Below are 18,734 nucleotides of genomic sequence, written 5' to 3' on the forward strand. Positions count from 1 at the left end.
GGACAATCTTGTCAGGTCAGCCTCATGTTTTTAAAAATAAATACAAATTTCTTGTCCTACTAATATTTTTAAAAAGCACGTTTACATGAGGCAGCACGGCGGCGCAGTGGTTAGCGCGTGTGCATGCACAGTTCTAAGGTCTTGGGAACCTCCTGTGTGGGTTCAAATCCAGCTACCGGACTTCCTGTGCGGAGTTTGTATGTTCTCCCTGTGCGTGGGTTTCCAAAGACATGCATTTCAGGTGGATTTGCTGGTCCAAGTTGTCCCTAGGTGTGAATGAGCGAGCGAGTTGTCTGTCCCTGTGTGCCCGGCTGGCAACCAGGGTGTCCCCTGCCCACTGCCTGATGATTACTGGGATGGGCTCCAGCACCCCCGTGACCCTACTGAGGATAAGCGGTGCAGCTAATGAGATGATGAGACGTTTACATGATAGTTCCTGTAATATGGCTTATATTTCAAATCAATATTGTTTTCAATTACGTTTTTTTTCACCACAAAAAGGAACTGAATAATACACGCCGTCCCTTCAAGCCATTATTCATAATACATAAATAACGAATGAGTAAATGAATGAATGAATAAATAAATCTGGCAGTGTATGTGTAAATACAAACAGTATGCATTAGCTGCAAAATAAATAACGTACGTCTATTCGTCCTGGCCTTAGTGACGTCATCATTATATTCTCGGGACCTGATTGGCCCGTTCGCGCCAGGGATGCTCATTAGCGCGCCTGTGCGTTCTGACACTGGACCAGAAGGAAAATGGGACCAGAACAGAAAGCTCCGGCGCACTAACAGAGACCCTCGTCGTTCTTTTTTACATTTATAGGATGCTGGTGTTGACTGTTTGATAATCCCGTGCCGTGTTCTGGGAGAAATGCGGTCCTTTTTCGTTGTTCGGAGCCGGTGGTCTTCTCTGGATTCTTTTGGATAATCCATATTGGTATTGACTTGGATGCACAGGGGTGCTCTGGATTAAAAGCAATCTAGGGTGGCTTCAGGAATACACCCCCCACAAATGCATGGTGTATAAAACTAAATCCAATTTATTGATCGGAATTGAGTCTCGCACGATGATCCATTGCGCAAACTGCGAGAAACCGATTGTAGATCGGTTCTTGCTTAAAGTTCTGGACCGACCGTGGCACGTTCAATGTGTGCAGTGCTGCGAATGCAAATGCTCGTTAACGGAAAAATGTTTCTCGCGAGATGGGAGGCTCTACTGTAAAAACGATTTCTTCAGGTGAGTCTTGATGATCTGCTTTTAGTGTGAAATTTTAAACGAAAGAAAGGGAATTATATGAATTAATAGTGTTGTTTGTGTCGGTGGCATTTTTGCATTATGAGTATATTTTCGATTTCTTATAATAGTGAAGGTAACAATAATCTTACTTTTATTTACAACGCGATATTTTAGCAATTATTTCACATGTTAGCAAAATTTTATACTAAAACCCTCGCAATGTCTTCGTTTTAAGGACACCGTGGTACTTTTTAGTACAGCCCACATGGAAATATGAATAATAACATTTTCTCTTGTTTTGACCATTTGGACCTGTCTTTCCACATTTTAATTATAATAAAATACAATATAGGGAATTTTTTTTCTGTGTTTTAACAACACAGTGGCGGGTCATTTTGACCCGAAGACAGCGATATTATTTGTATTTTTCTTATCTTTTAAAATTTAAAATCATCTGTGATGTAATAATAAATACAACAAATGAAACACCCAGAAAACAATGATAAAACATATAACTAATAAAGGGCTTATACATGAGTCTAAATACAAGTAAAGATGATAATCAAAATCACAGAAAAATAAAGATAAATCAATTCAATATAATTTAACAACAAACGAATACAAAATATGTCATTGCCTTCATTGTTAAAAGGATACTTTTCTTTTTCACCTTTTAAAATTTAAATTCATTTAATGACACACGTTGTTCTAAAATAAAATGAAATGCAGAAAATAGAATAATAATATTATAGATAAAATAAATAATAAAGATAAAATCATTAAATGTAGGAAAAAAATAAACAATATGGTGTTGCCCTAATTGGTACAAGAGTATCTACCTTTTTTAAAATCTGAATTTGTTGTTTTTTTATAATTATTAAAAAATGTAAACAAAAGTGAAATATTCTACATAATATAATGATATAAATAAAACGCTAATAAACTAAAAAAAAATGATATTGCCTTCATTGTGACAAGCTAGTTTTCCTATATATCACCTTCTAAAATTTAAATGGATATAATAGTACACGTTGTGTTATAATAAAAAAAATAGAATCATCGCGAAAAATAGATGCTATAAAAACTAATTAAAATATAATAGTGCTTTTATCGTTTCAAGGTGGTTTTCCTGTTGTCAACCCCAAAAATAGTATATTTAATATTGATAAATATTAATTATGATTCTTGTTATAAATATAAAACTGTACAGCAACGATAAAATAATTTAAACAAAATAATAATAAAATAATACAAATAATAATATAAAATACTAATAATGTAAATACAAATAAAAACAAGAGATCAATGGAGAAATAACGCAAACTGATAAAAATGAGTGAATGACTGAATAAACAAATAAATGGCCTTTATTGTCATGTTACAAGTATAACGAAATTGGAGGGCCTCTCTTTCGAGTGCGAGTAAAATGTATGCAAAAGGATACAAATATTTGTTTTTAGAAATGATTTAAAACAAACTTAACAATGGTAATTAAATACAGCCAGTATAAATAATATTAACGATGCAAATGAAATAAAAATAAAAGAAATCCCTGCGACCCTAAGGAGGATAAGCGGTTCTGGAGATGAATGAAGGATTGAATTAAAAAAAAAGAAATATGTACAATAAAAATAAGTAATAATAATAACGAATTGGCGCACGTCCCCATCTTCTCGGCTGCATGCAGGAGATTCGGAACCAAGTGCGGCGGCTGCTCGCAGGGGATTCTGCCCAGCGATCTGGTCCGGCGGGCAAAAAGCAAAGTATTCCACCTCAATTGCTTCACTTGCGTCATGTGCAACAAGCAATTGTCCACCGGCGAGGAGCTTTACATCATCGACGAGTTCAAGTTCCTCTGCAAGGACGACTACAACAACAACAGCGCAAAAGACGCCATTCATCTCTCAGGTGGGTTATTCCTACAATATGAAATGAATTGCATCAAATTCGAAATTTGAAGTTGTCTTTATTGTGGTTTATAAAAAGGTATAGTGAAAGAGTGTATGCAACAACATTAAACATGGCACTCCGAGGCAAACACGTAATTAAGACTTAAAAGACAAAAAAAATTATAGAGAAATTAAAAGAGAATAAATAGGATAGCTCGGAAGCATGTTTCATGTGGCTGTAGACAGACCTAAATATATGGAATTATATATGTATATATATATAAATACCATGTAAATTATAACTATAGCCTTATCCTCCTTGTTTTATAACCTTCTCTTCTCTGTTCCTTTATCTTCTTGGCTTTTTACCTCACTGTGAATGTGTGAACCTGGAGTGTCATGCCCAATTTCGTTGTCACAATATGTTAACCTATTTTGTAACAATGACAATAAAAGTATATTTTATTCTATTTTATATGTATAAACATGTCTAAATGCTCTCCTCGTAGGATAAAGTTATGCTGTCAGGATAAGTAGGCAAAAATATTCCAAACGTAATGCTTTATTGTTATCACTTTATTATGATTATTTTCTCGTTATCAAAAGTTTTTTCGTTTGAATGTATTATTGTACGATTGGAATCATTTACAATGTTGTCTTTGTCGTGCATTTTATATTATTATTTTCTCTTTTTTTGTCGCTACGTTGAAAAAAATAAAGCTTCGATATTAGGCCTGTATAATAGATGTCTGAATTATTGATCAATTAAAAAAATAATCATTTTTTTTTCTAAAACAAAGTGCGCTTTTTCGAGAACTCTCAACTCACTACTCCCAAACGGCTCTTTGGATTGATGTTGTTGCTTTGATACATATTTTTCCAAAAGAAAGAAAGAGGAAAAAAAGACAAAAAATGAGACAAGAAATAAAAGAAGGTCAAGAATAGATTGAAAAAAATAAAAATAAAACAGCAAGGAAAAACGAAAAACGCTACAGAAATGGTTTTTGGGTGTTCCTTTTAATCGGAATATTACTACTAATAATATAACATTATTTACAAAATGCCTTAAGAGGGAAACATATTTAAAGATTGACAAAAAAGTAGAAGAAGAAAAAGGCAATAACAACGAAAAAAAAACATATAAAATTAAAAAAAATAAGCCTTTTGGGGGCAGGCGGGTTGGGGTCCTTTGATCGTAATATCACAAAAAAAAATCTAATATTATGAACAAAATGACTTAAAACGGGGGGAAATAAAGCAGATAAAGGAAATACAGAAAATAAAATTTAAAAAATGAGAAAGAAAAATATTTGAAAAGGAAAAAAGAAGAATATAAAATAAAAGACGAGAAGAAGAAAGCTCATAAAAAAAGAAGATGAAAAAAATGTTTGGGGATCTTTTCATTGGTAAATAACTGATAAAAATGTAGAACGATGCACAAAATGATTTCAAAATTTTAAAAAAATTATTATTCAACTAAATGATAACATAATTTACGTTGAAAGTCAGATAAAAATATTGACTTTGAGTGCAACAAACAAACAAACTGTGAAATTCAAAAACAAACTTTAAAGGCTAATTTTGGAACACGTTATCCCTGAAAAACACAGAAAATAGAAACTCAAATATTTAGAGATTGAACCAGAACAGATAAAACATGAAACAATTATATTCTTTCGTGTCTGGGTTCTCCAAACTACGGCCTGCGGGCCAGACACGACCCTCTTCCGCATTTGGTTCTGGACCCCTGAACAAGAGCATTTCTACACATATTATTATTTTTTGTTTGTTTGTTTTTTTTTTACCTGAAAAAGAACTCTTAAGTATGGATGCGTGTTTTTGGTTGTAACAATGTACAAACCTAGGTCATGGCGGTGAGAAAGCTGAACTTTTACCACAGGACTACCAGTGATATAGATGACATATGAAAAGGCATTAACTTTTATCTCATTATGACACTATCTTTAGTCACCGTACCAGGGACAATAGTTAATTTATTTATGTTTTTGAATGAAATGTTCACACGCTTACGACAATAAAAGTGTCTATGCCAATGCGTAGAACAGAATAGAGGACATTTTTAGATTTTAGATTTCGTTGTTGGTCTTTTAAGGGAAATGAACTTCTACCAAGAGAAAAGAAGATAACTTTTTGTCATGGTATCATTGGGAACGGACATCTAATTTAACATTTGTCTTATGTATTTTGTCTAAATATAGTGATGAGATAAAGTTTCCTGCCTTTTCACTCGTCAACTATAACAGTGGTGCTCTGATTCTCTTACAAGTAAGCTGGATTTGTTAAGACTGTTTACTACAGAACAGAAAGGGTTTGTTCAATGGACCTTTTTCTGTGAAAAACCCAGTTTTATTTGGTTATTTTTATTTCATAAATTGTGTTATTATTTATTTTATGACTTTTGTTGTGCGAAGAATTCAGAGGAGTTATTTGATTTCGGCTTTCTGGAAAACAATACATTTTTATGAAACGGTCTGCTGGAGGACATCACCTCTGCAGGGACCCCTGATATATTGTGACTTTTTTAATTGATAATTTTTTTCCTAGTTTTGATCTGTTTAACTTCTAATCTTTTACTGTATTGCACTTAAACTTTTTTTTATTCATTCGTTTCTGTTTTCTTCTGCAGGTGTTTTTATTTCTTTTTTTTATATTTCATTTTTTCCTCATTTGGGAGTTCCACACTGGTAGGGTGTGGTTGAATGGCTGATAATTCTCAGGTGCTGCCAATCCTATCAGTGTGGATAAGCCTCCCTCTGGAACCCTTTCCTCACATGGTTTGTCTGTGCCTTGACATCATCACATTTGATCTCTATTACTATTTCTTTTGATTTTATTGTATTTTAACAATTGTGTGTGTTTAAATTGAAGTGGCACTCGAATGAAAACGTTTGGGGACCCATTTTGGATATATTTAAAGTCAACGACACAGAGTCCATGGAAAAAAAATACAGATTGACCAATCACAAGAGAAAAAAGCGTATCGTAGGGAACTGGCTCTTTAAAAATCGGGAGCCGGCTCTCTTCGCTCACTTCTAAGAACTTGCTCATGGAGTTGTCAAACAATACAGAAAGTGATGCATAAAAAACGAGAAAAATCTGAAATGAAATAAAAGTAAAAAGAAAATAATAATAATGACATGTTTAACCCAACACAAGGGTCGCATTCTTAAGCACATTATTTATCATGTCCCTTTCCTCACATGGTTGGCGTGTGCCTTGCCATAATTGTATTTATTGTCATTTATTTTGGAGGATTTTGTTGTCTGTATTTGGTGATTTGGGTGGTGGGTTGGGTGGAAAAAGGGAGGGGGATTTATTTACTTATTGTACACCGGATGTTTCTATACAGCACTTTATCTGAAAAGTATAATGCATTTGGATTTATTGATTGAACCTGTAACCAAAAACAATACTTTGACACATTTCTTAAAAGTGGTTTCTATATTTTAGTGACGACCTGCAGCGAACCCAGTCTGTCCCCGGACTCGCAAGACCTGCAGCAGGACGACTGCAAAGACTCGGAAGCGGGCCAGCTTTCCGATAAAGACGGCTGCCCGTGCACCGATGCCGATGAGCAAGGCGCAGTGGGTAAAAGACGCGGGCCTCGCACCACCATCAAAGCCAAGCAACTGGAGACCCTCAAAGCAGCCTTTGCAGCCACACCCAAGCCCACCAGGCACATCCGGGAGCAGTTGTCCAGGGAAACCGGACTCAACATGAGAGTCATTCAGGTAAGGAATTCAAATGGCGTCATTTCCCCCGGCATATATTGATTTTTGTGGTTCTGAAGGTTTGGTTCCAGAACCGAAGGTCCAAAGAAAGGCGAATGAAGCAACTGAGCGCGCTTAGTGCCCGCAGGCACATGTTCTTCCGAAGCCCGAGGAGGATGCGCGCACTGGGGGAGCGCTTGGACAACCCCGACCTTGGACATTTTTCCTACTACGGAGGTCAGGAATTAAATACTTCTGCAGCCATTTTTATCGAATCAATTCAAAATGGACTATTCAGACACCAAAATGCAACACTGCATGTCACCCACAGCCAATTGCTCGAATTGACGATTGCAATTCCCCTTATTAAGCGATAATAAACCTTACAATCACAACGCAACACCTATTTATTCACAGCGTGACAAACTATGTAGAATAAAACACAATTTGAGTCGACAAGTTAATTGTATTAACCAAATAAACGACACAAACATTTTTTTCAGCATTTTTATTGGTTCTTACACCACTTGCAGTCATTTCAGTGTTGCTTATTGTACATAGCAGTGCATTTTATATTCATATAATTTATTATACGGCGTACACAATTTAAAATGATCAAAAAACGTGTAAAATACGGGGAAAAGTTTACAAATATGCAAGAAAATGCGCTGTTTAAAATATTTAATTGTACAATATAGAACGCCCTCTCTTCCCCCACCCAAGTCTCAGAACGTGAAATATATAAATGCAAACAAAAAGTGGAAAACAAATGAAAAACAACACAACAGTTGCCATTCAACAATGAGTAATTATGAGTATTTCCAGTTTCGTGTTGGTATTAAGAATCCAAAATTGTATGTCTTCTAATATGGCAGCAAAAAAATGTTTGAAATGAAAATAACTCAAATCGGGTTGGACAAATTATCATTTTTTCTGGGATGATGCACACAAAAGTTGAATATTTTTGGATTATATGAGCAAATAAAAACAAATTTTACAAATTTATTGGTGCCTAAAATATCAAAAATAACACTGTTAATATGACAGCATTATTTTAGAATGTATTGATGGACCCGGTATAATTTTCCACAGACTGTTCAAACTCGGGGATAGTTCTATAAATTAAAGAAATAGTCTCAATTAATTCCAAATGTTGCAGTCAAATACTGTCATTATTTGCTTTTCACTCATATAATTTATTATTCTACTTTTGTAAAAACGTATAACCTTGTTTTTTTATGTTTTGGGAAAAACACTTATTTTTCTGTTGTCACAGGAAGTTATTCGGGATTAATGTAAAAGTATCGTTGATTTTTAGAATCTATAAAAACAAAAACGATTTTAAATTGACCTTTGACGTAAACAAAACAATCCATTTACTTTTGGTTTGTTATGGAAAAAAACAGGTACTTTTATATATTATTGAAAATATGAAAAAGTTTAAAATGTCCCATTTCATCGAAACAAATCGTTTTAGCGTGATTTTTTTTAACATAAAACAGCCTGATTATTGGTTTATAGATAATGACAAATTTCAGTTTTTTATTATCATTATTGTTGTTTCAAACCAAGAACATGGGTTTCTCCATTTGTTATTACTGTGTTATTACTGTGTTATTACTGTCTCGTTACTGTATTATTACTGTGTTAGTGTGGTCATGTGGAGATCTTTTGATTGCTGCAATATTAACCTCTCAAATCAAATGTGAAAATAGTTGCAGGGAAGCACATGCATGAGTGACCTTCTTGGTTTATTACTCCGCTGTAAAAAATGTTTGGAAATGATTCACTTTTGAAAAAAGAAATGATTCACTTTGCATGACTTCCTTTACTCTATAGTGTAGTTATAACATAACATTTTACTACAAACGTGTTTCAATTTCAAATTATTCGAAGATATATTTGGATTACAAATCATGAATTAATTGTAAAATAAACAGGGATTTTTTTTAGTGTGTTGCTGGGATATTATATATAGCTTGATGTAATATGATTTTAATAAGTTGTGACATTACATATTTTTTGCTTTATATTTATTGCTTTATATTTATTTTATACAGGTGATACGGTACTAAAGAATAACTCGATTACAAATAACAGTTAGAACACTATTAATACGTGAAAAAGAAGGGTTATTTTTTTAAATTTTATTTATTAACGGTAAGTTACATCTTCAGTTCAATTTCTTTTTTGTTTTATTTTATAAAGACAACCAATCAAGTGTTTGTACTTTTTTTATTTAAACAATTTTCTAAGAGACAACATTGCCAATCTATTTTGTCACCAGAGAACTTCGTAACCAATAGAAAATATTCGCATTCTGATTTAGTTTTGGGTTGTGTTTTGTTTCAAACAAACCCAATAGATAACCCAATTTGGATCAAGACTGGAATTACAATTAAAATTACATAACAGGTTAATGCGACCCAGATAGCTAGAATGTTTTGCACATGGAACTCCCCCAGTTATAGTTTGCGATTTTTTTCAAACAAAACCCAACCCAATTTGGGTCAAGACCAGGACAAAAGATTAACCAAGGTTACATCAATCCAGATTGTTGCACATATAACCCCCCCAAAAAGTGGTTCTGATTTATTTAAAACAAAACCCAATAAATAACCAAAGTTGGGTCAAGACCGACCAAACAAAATGATTTATCATATTAATTTGACAGGGATTCCTACCATACATCCCACAAAACTTGTTTGGGATTTCTTTAAAACATTACCAAAAAATTAACAAAATTTAGGTTGAGCCCAAAAACCTAACCATGATGGTTGCACCAAATCCCTGGAATACTTTGGAATTAAAAAATGAAATAAAATTGGCTTTTGTTTCACCTAAAACAAAGCCAATAAATGACCCAATTTTTTGGGTCAAGACTGGACCGAATTACTTACCACCTTCAAACAACCGGGATTATTGGGTTGTTTAGCACACACAACCTCTAGAATTGGGTTGGGATTTATTTTAACCGTAACCCAATCGATATCCCAAATTAGGTAGGGACTGGGCGAAATTAGTAACCACACTCAAAGAACCCAGATTATTGGAATGCTTTGCACATCTAATCCTCCAGAACCGGGTAGAGATTTGTTTGAACCAAAAACAAATAAATAACCCAATTTTGGTCAAGACTGGACCAAATTACTAACCAGGTTGATACAATCCAGATTGCTGTAATGTTTTGCATGAACAACCCTGAAAAATGTGGGTTAAAGTTTATTCAAAACAAATTCAAATAACCAAATTTGGGTCAAGACTAAAGACTAGACCATTTGCTAACCAGGTTATTTGGATCCATATTGCTAAAAGGTTTTGCACATAAAACCCCTCAGAACTAGTTTGGGATTTATTAAAAAAATATAATTTGGGTCAAGACTGGACCAAATTATAAGCCTGGTTAATTGGACCCAGATTCCTGAAATGTTTTACACATTCAGGTTGTATGTGCAAAAAAAATCTGGGACTTATCTAGAATTGGGTTGGGGTTTATTTCAAACAAACCTCATTAATAACCCAATTTTGAGCAAATAGAAGAACATTCCTTATGACAGGTTGATGTGGATGGATTCCGATTTTTCATTTCAATCTGGTCAATAGTCATTCTTCTCAAATAATTATTTTCAAAATAAATAGAAAGATAAGAAAGAGAAACAAATGGTTTTTATTGTTTTAACACAGTAGTACTGTACAACAAAATCGGGGTACTCCTCCTTTGAGTGCAAGAATTATGTAGAAAGTGGCCGGCTAGATGTATGCTAGAATTAAAGATCCTCAGATTGAGCCAGGTCTCCTTGATGATTTAGATACAAAAGTCACAAATGCAGCGGTTTTCCACGAGTTGTAGCTCCAGATCATCCATTTCATGGGTAATACATCTGACGTTGGTGAGATAAAGGCTCGGCAGGGGTGAATTGTGAGATTCGTCACGTAGCCGCAGTAGTGGGCTGAACCTGCAGCCCCGCTTTTACTTCGTCTCCCGCCGCCGTCTCCGTCTTTTCCCGGATTGGATAGTAATCCATAGATGATAATCCATGGAGCAATGTTCCCTGTAATTTTCCACGGGTCTGAGCGTTCACACAAAGTCGGTGAGCAACGCTCGAAACAACAGTGAGCAACGGCAATCCCAAGTGTGGCTACTAAGTCATTATCAAACATATCCAAAACTTTTTTCCATTTTGCTGAGTTTCCAGCAATGCAATTTTTTTTCCATTTTTAAATGAATTGACTAATGTATTATTGCAAAGGTTGTACGGCCTACAAACGTTGTTTTTACAACAATTCTTTCACAAGATCTCCATTTCTTTTTTTTCCTGGTATCTGTTGTCGCATGATACTAACATTTTGGGGGCTTATTTAGTCACATGATACACAACTGTATTTAATCACATTTTTAGTGGAAGTACAATGTTGGCAACAAGATTGACTTGGAATGATTGGGAATTATTTGAATGGAACACAAACATTTTATTCTTTTCCCCTGCTTTTTTTTTTTAAATTCATTTAAAAAAATCTTATAGTGTTTCTTTTTTCCTTGCTGTTATTTTTTTCTTTTTATTCTCTATTTACCTTTTTCCTTTGTTTCTTTATTTTCCTTTTTTCTGGCTTTTTTCTGAATTTGTCCTTTTTTCTCTTTCTTTCGTTTCTTTTTTCTCAGCTTTTCACAACTTTTTTATTTTGGTATTTTTTTCTTTTTTGTTCTATTCCCCCTGCCTTTAAGTCATTTTGAGCATAATGTTACATAATATTTGGTCATATAGGGATGAAAGAAGCAAAAACAACCTGAGGAGCCGTTTAGGACCCGAAAGAGCCGGTTCCTTTTGGTGAGCCGAGCCAAAGAAGCCGGTTCTCGAAAAACTCTACTGACTTTACTCAACTTTGTTCGACATCGACCTTGACTTCTGAACACCGCATTCAGGGGAACCCGTGTATTTTTACCTTCATGCACTGTAACTTTGACTTAATTCGCTTCTTAATTAGCAATTTCCAGCCCTGATTTTTGTGAGCTGGCTAGATTTTCTTGTGTGCGGAAAAGTTCTGGGTAGTGCGCAATTGCGCACACACGCAGCTTAGAGGGAACATTGGCCGCAAGTCGTATTTTGGACAAGTATTGCTTAGTCCCCTGTCACTTATACACTTTCTTACTCGCAGATTATCCCACCGAATACTACGGCCCGGGTGGAAACTACGAATACTACCAAGGCCCGCCACCCTCCCAGGCCCAGACCCCGGCAGACTTGGGATTCGTACCCTCGGCTATCCCTGCCGGCACCCCCCTGGGGGCCATCGAACACCGTCACCCGGGACACCACATCCCAGCGGAAGTGGTGGGGTGTTACCCGGACGCAGGGCCCCACCGGCCCGTCGGTTCGCCCAGCCCGGAGCCCAACGGGCCAGCCTCCATGCACGGTGTCCCAACCGATATGTGCGGGGGTCCCGGGGTCCCCTTCGCCGCGATCGCTCTCGGCGATAGCGGCTACGCTAACCAACTGTCGCAGCCCTCGTCCGAGGTTAGCGAAGGGACTGTGTGGTAACTCCGTCTGCTGATCGTCACTTTGAACAGTTTATCTATTTATTTGTTATTTTTTATATGTATTTATTTATTTATTTAATGTATTTATTTATTTATTTATTCATTCATTAACAGGGTTGGGTAGGGTTACTTTAACTGGATTACTTTCAATTACTTTTGGATTACTCCACTACCAAATATGCTAATAAAAGACAAAAGAAACTAAATATGAATAAAATGATGACTCACAACACGTGGTAAGCTTTCTCTCCTGGCTTTGATCTCTTTGATCTCCGGCAAAACTAAAATAAAATGCGACAGAAACAAAATGAAAATAAATCCAAACAGCTTGCCAACATCATTTTTGCTGTTCCATGTATTCTGTTACTCCCCAAGCCTGCACAAAATTTAGTCATTTTATTCATATTCAGTTTCTTTTGTCTTGCAACATCCTTTGCTGTCTGGTAATCCTGGAAGGGGGATGCCACATGTGCGGTCCCTTCTCAAGGTTTCTTCATTTTCCTCATGTTGAGGTTTTTGAGTTTTTCCTTGCTCTCATGTTGGTTCCAGATCAGGGGATGGTGTAATAATAGTCTGAAAGAATAGTCTGTGTAATTAATAACCTGTGAAGCCCTTTAAGACTCTTTGTGATTAAGGGCTATACAAATAAAAATGACTTGACTTGACTTTTATTAGCATATTTGGTATTAGAGTAATCCAAAAGTAATTGAAAGTAATCCAGTTAAAGTAACCCTACCCAACCCTGTTCATTAATTTATCAATATTTTAAAACATGATTGTGTGTATGTCGACAAAGGTTAGCTCCGGAGCAATAAACACACGTGGTCCTGTAATTTTCCATTAATTTCCGCGTATTGATCAATATGTATCATATGCATGCGAGTGCATTCCGTTTGTACGTATCCTCATCAAGGATTCTCAACTTTCCGCACTGTAAAAACTGTTGGGTTAAACATTTGGGTCAGAAAACGGACCAATAAACGACTCGGATAAGTTTGACCCTGTTTTTCATGTTGTTTTGCTCAAACGACTCAACCATGTGGGTATACTTTTTTCAAAACAATCTTATTAAATAACCCATTCTTAAATAGACTAAAGTTTGTCCCAATTTTTCAAACAACCCCAATAAATAAGACATTGGTGTGTTTTATTGGAAAACAAATGGCCCTATTTGGGTAAGAAATTTAACCCAGGTAACTGTTATTATTTTGGGCAAATGAAAGGGCAAAAATTGGGTTGCGTTTTGTTTCAAACAAAATCAATGAATAACCCAATTTGAGTCAGGAGTTGAGTAGTTTACTACCAAGGTTATTTTGACACAAGTCCCTGTGTTGTTTAGCAAAGACTAAGGTTGGGTTCGTTTTTGTTTCTAACCCCATGAATACCCCAATTTGGGTTAGGATTGGACCACTTTACTACCCAAGGTGAACTTGAACGAAATCCCCGCATTTTTTAGCAAAACCAAGGTCAGCCTTTGTGTTGTGTTTTGTATCGGAGAAGGAAAACAGTAACTAACCCAATCGGGGTGAAAAGTTGACAAATCCACTACCTGGGTTACTTCGACCTGTGTTGTGTTACAAAATTTAGATACTCAACTACAAATGTAATTCACCCAGGTTCCCCGAGTTGTTTTGCAAAATTTAACCCACAATTTCAGTTGTGTTTTGTTTTTAAAGAACCCAATAAATAATCCAATTTGTGTCCGGAGTGGACCAATCATATAGTCTGGTTAATTAAGGTTCCTGGGTTGATTTGAACAAATAAAACTCACATTTGGGTTGTTTAACCGATAGGTACAAACAATGTAATTTGTTTTAAGGTTGGACCAAATTAAATACCAGGTTGATGTTACCCAAATTCCTTCGTAATTTTGAACATATACGTTCCCAGAATTGGGCTGGCCAATAAAAACCCCAATTTTTGGTAAAGAGGGGAACACTCCATTACCAGGGCTATTTTTGACCCAGGTTACTTCCTGGTTTGTTTGGCAAATTTTGCCATTCCTGTTTAAAACGAGACTGAAACCAAAGATTTGGTTGTGTTCTACGAAAAAAACACGTTTTGTTTTTTTGTTCAAAGTATCAAAGGTCCTTTTTGTCTAACACTCCAAATTTGGGTGGTTTTAAATCACCCCAAAATAATTTGGTTTTGACCTTTATATAAAAAAAAACAAAAAACAATTATATGTCATTTGTTTATCACAACATAAATAATGGGTTGTGTGAACAACCCCAACAACTGGGTTACAAAAATGTCATTATTCAGGACAAAACAACCTCCCCTCCCATTTTGGGTTATTTTTCTGTTGTGTTGTTAAGCCGCTCCCAGTGAAAACCTGATTTTCGGTCACGATTGTCTCATTTGTTGCATCTGACCAAAAAGCTCTCTCAGGACCGTCTCGCTGTTTTCGCTTTTTGGAATTCTCTGCCCACTTTTGTCGAAGGACACGCGACGGCGGTTAGAAATAATTTATAAAGGACGAGGAGGTCGCACGACCTATTTAGAGACGGACATTCACCAGACGAGACGGGAGGCGATGTCTCGTTGTGCTGTGTCCGATTTTGATGATTAGTTCTTTGACTTTGGACTGAAATCCGAGCTTCATCTGTTGGAATGTCGACACGTTTCGGAAATAGTTTTGTATGTTTTACCGTGTGACTTGAAATATGGCGTCATGAAAAAATAAAATGGACTGGAATGAAATGGGAATTTTACTTCAGTTTAGTTTTGCTCTATTTTACTTCTTTTATGATACGTGATTGGGTATTTCAAAATGAAAAAAAAGGGTTTTTTTTTGGTGTTGTGCGTTTTCATATTACACTTAAAATGATGATACATGAAGGGATGTCCAAATTTTACACTATTACAAAAGGTTTTCAATTGTCATTACAGTTTTGTGAAAAATGTATTGTTTGTAGCAGGGTTACTCGGTAAGTAGATCGCGATCTACCGGTAGATCACTGGTGGATCACTGCATGACATCAGAAAAAAATACATCAGTTCCATCCTGTCACCCAGACAGTAAGACAATAACTAAATTCGACTGATTTTACGATGTCAGCCAATCAGAAACCCCGAATTTTAACCGAATTTTAATCACCTCTCAAGCACAAACACTAAGCGCTAGGCTAGTCAGCTGCAAACAATTGAATATTGTAAGAAATTAAAAATGTTAGCTTGCATTTTAAAACCTGAAATATAAAGAATTATTTGAAAATGCCAGTAAGCACATTGAATTTTTTGTTAAAGCTCCGTAGTAAACTTTTGCTGTCTTGTGATACCAAATTAATTAGGGTTATAGTTATTTAGACATAAAGAAATAATTGCATGTTTTGCATGTAGATCAGTTTGACATGGTTCTTTTGTAAGCAGCTTGCATGCTGTGAACGCGTAAGCACCCCTGATTTAAAGTATCACACCGCTATATCCACCTTCCACCTGGCTTCTTTCCTGACTACTTATGTCAGCTGGGAGTCGAAAACAAGCGGGTATCAGAGGTGGGTAAAGTAGGCAAAAATTCTACTTAAGTAAAAATACTGTTGGCCTGGAGATGCATGGACGCCAACAGACTGTACTTGCCCAAGACACACCACAGGAAATGGTGCCCCTACAACCCTAGTCGTTAACAGCCAATAACAGCCAAAAGTACTGTTACTTCAGTATAATATTACTCAAAGAGAAGCAAAAGTACTCATTCAAATAATTACTTGAGTATAAGTAAAAAATACTCAAGTACTGAGTAACTGTAGCAACATCTTATTTATTGATTCTTTTAAAGCAATCAGTTAATCAGATCATTGTTAAAGTCCATCCAATCTACAATTAATTACATTTTATTTAGAAATAACTAAAATAATAAGGGTAAATTCAAGTCCTTTATCAACAACAAATTATAAATTATAGTTATTTATAGTATAAATCAAATGAATTGATTACCGTATTTTCCGCACTATAAGGCGCACCGGGTTATAGGGCGCACACCCAAAAAATAGTTTTTGGTCCTATATCTTCCATACATAAGGCGCACCGGATTATAAGGCGCTACAATGGGAACGTCGACAAAACAGTCAGATGATTCAGTCCAACTGATTACCCCCTTAACATTCCCAAAGCTTGCAAAGAAGCAAATACGTGTCGTAGACACGTGCGGATGCGGTGTCCGTACGATGTCACTCAAATGCATCGTTTCAAATATCATTCAGAAGGTTAAAGTCTTGGGATTCAAGAAATGCCAACCATTCCTTAGTTTCTATTTTATTTTTTGCTCGCAACTTTACTGTGTATATGACAATAAACACTTGGAATTGAGTTTAATTCACTCAACTCATCACAGCAACATCAAGATCGTTCTAAAACAAGATACCGGGAAAATATAAAGCCGCATAGCTCACCAAAGTTATCACGTTCAATAATGATACGCAATCATGGTCTTCTTACAACCGTGAGTGAAGTAAATCCAGGAGAGTAAAATATTTACAAAAACAGACTAATGAAACATGTTTCTTTATGGCGTACTTTAGCAAGCTTGCTATTAACAGTCATCTTTTTCGGCCAATTGCAGGGTTTGTTTTGGCCCTCTAGCGTATCCGAGGCTCCGAATAACTTCAGCCAATAGCGATCGATTCAAATGATGATTGACACATTGGTTAGCCAATGAAACACCGGTATATAAATCCCAGCATACACCGCGGACTACTCCACGTTCGGGGGAAAATCGAGTCGGCGGCTGTTGCCTTTGTTGCGACTTAATATTGAGCCACATATAAGGCGCACTGTATTATAAGGCGCATGGTCAGCTTTTGAAAAAAATTAAGACTTTTAGGTGCGCCTTATAGTGCGGAAAATACGGTAAGCACAAGTAAACATTTCAAGCCCCAGTCCTTTTTATTACAAGCTCTACAGGCAGAACAACAAGCTAGCCCAGGGGTCGGCAACCTAAAGTGTTGAGAGGGACATTTTGGACCAAAAACAGAACAAAACAAAAACTAAATTTGTAAATTTGTGAATAATTAAAAACCTTATAATGAACGCAACACATGGTATAATTATCTTTATAAGCTTATTATCAAAATGACTAAGTTGAATGCAGCACATTCTGTGGATATTGAGATATCTACCCTGTTGTATGATACCACCTCAAGTTTAACTTTGTTACAATATTAATGAGTTACCGAATGTTGATTTGTTTTGATTTTAAAGTTTTTTGGTTTTGAAATGAAAGAAATGTAATTAAGAAATCCATTTTTATGTCATTTTTATTTTGAGCATTGGAAAAAACAACAACAAAGGTACATAGTGTGCCCCTTATCTGGCCGACAAACACACTCCAATAAAACACAGCCTGGATTTATAAATATAAGATAAGAACTTTTGGAAAAGGGAAAGTAAATTAGAGAACATCAAGCCAGTAGGGGACGGAAATCAGCAGAGAAAAAAACAAAAGTAAAGACCAACAATCCTCAAGGTATCACCACAAACATCACAATCATCCCCAAAGAGCTAAAACCTGTCACCAAATTGAAATATCCTGGAGCTGTTGTATCAGAAGAGGGGTCAAAACCAGAAATCATGAACAGGATAGCTCAAACCACGGTCAAACTTGCCAGACTTATACCCATCTGGAGGCACAACAAAAAACCAGCAAAATCAAAGATCAGACTCTTCCTCTACGCTTGCGAGATATGGACTCTCACAGCAAAACTGGAAAAGAACATCCAGGCCATGGAGATGCAATGCTACAGGAAACTTCTAGGCATTAGCTACTTAGCCCATGTGAGATGTTTGCGTGGTATGTGTGGAGTGACACGACTGGATAGGTTAAGGAATAAGGAAGTAGGAACTGGTGTGGTGAGAGAGCTTGCTGAGAGGGCTGAGGGAAATGTCCTGAGATGGTTTGGGCATATGGAAAGAATGGATGAAGGCCGTTTGACTAAAGGAGTATGTTGTGCAGAAGTGGTAGGAAATTAGATGAGAAGAAGGCCCAAATATGGTTGGATAGATGGGGTGAAACATGCTCTGGATGTGAGGTTGGTTAATTTAATGGCTGCAAGAGTGTGTGCTAGAGATAGATGTGAATGGTGAAGATAGGTAAAAATGACTGATTTTGCATATGATGCAGAGGGGGTAAACCAGTGTATGCTGTTGGGCCTCTGCTGATGAAGGGCTGCATGACATGGCAACCTTCCCCTTGTTGTGCTGTGGGATTTATTTACTTGTTTAACTGGCAGGCAGATCTTTTGTGTAATCTAAAATATAATTTTCTTTGTTTTGAATTATTATATGATTTTTGAGGGTAACAGGATTGTTCCAAAATAAAAATGAAAAAAAATCTAA

The 18,734-nt window shown here is 36.0% G+C and overlaps 1 protein-coding gene across 1 annotated transcript; it reads left to right on the forward strand.

The window, feature by feature from the left end:
• Positions 1–756: 756 nt before the first annotated feature.
• Positions 757–15,115, forward strand: LOC148349020 (LIM/homeobox protein Lhx1-like). The gene is made up of 5 exons (XM_088320847.1): positions 757–1,245; positions 2,933–3,153; positions 6,606–6,886; positions 6,946–7,102; positions 12,020–15,115. The coding sequence occupies exons 1-5, from the start codon at positions 1,025–1,027 to the stop codon at positions 12,400–12,402; spliced, it is 1,263 nt and encodes a 420-aa protein (XP_088176973.1). The 5' UTR covers positions 757–1,024; the 3' UTR covers positions 12,403–15,115.
• The last annotated feature ends 3,619 nt before the right edge of the window (positions 15,116–18,734 follow it).

Source organism: Urocampus carinirostris, chromosome 17 (assembly GCF_059441175.1).
Source record: "Urocampus carinirostris isolate Australia breed hairy pipefish chromosome 17, RoL_Ucar_1.0, whole genome shotgun sequence".
Taxonomy (NCBI): Eukaryota; Metazoa; Chordata; class Actinopteri; order Syngnathiformes; family Syngnathidae; genus Urocampus; species Urocampus carinirostris.

Bases quoted from the DNA above. Each gene is read 5' to 3' on its own strand.
- LOC148349020 (XM_088320847.1), top strand. From the start codon at position 1,025: ATGGTGTATAAAACTAAATCCAATTTATTGATCGGAATTGAGTCTCGC. The intron at 6,887-6,945 runs GTAAGGAATTCA...GTGGTTCTGAAG, and splicing joins TCAACATGAGAGTCATTCAG to GTTTGGTTCCAGAACCGAAG. The intron at 7,103-12,019 runs GTCAGGAATTAA...TCTTACTCGCAG, and splicing joins ACATTTTTCCTACTACGGAG to ATTATCCCACCGAATACTAC.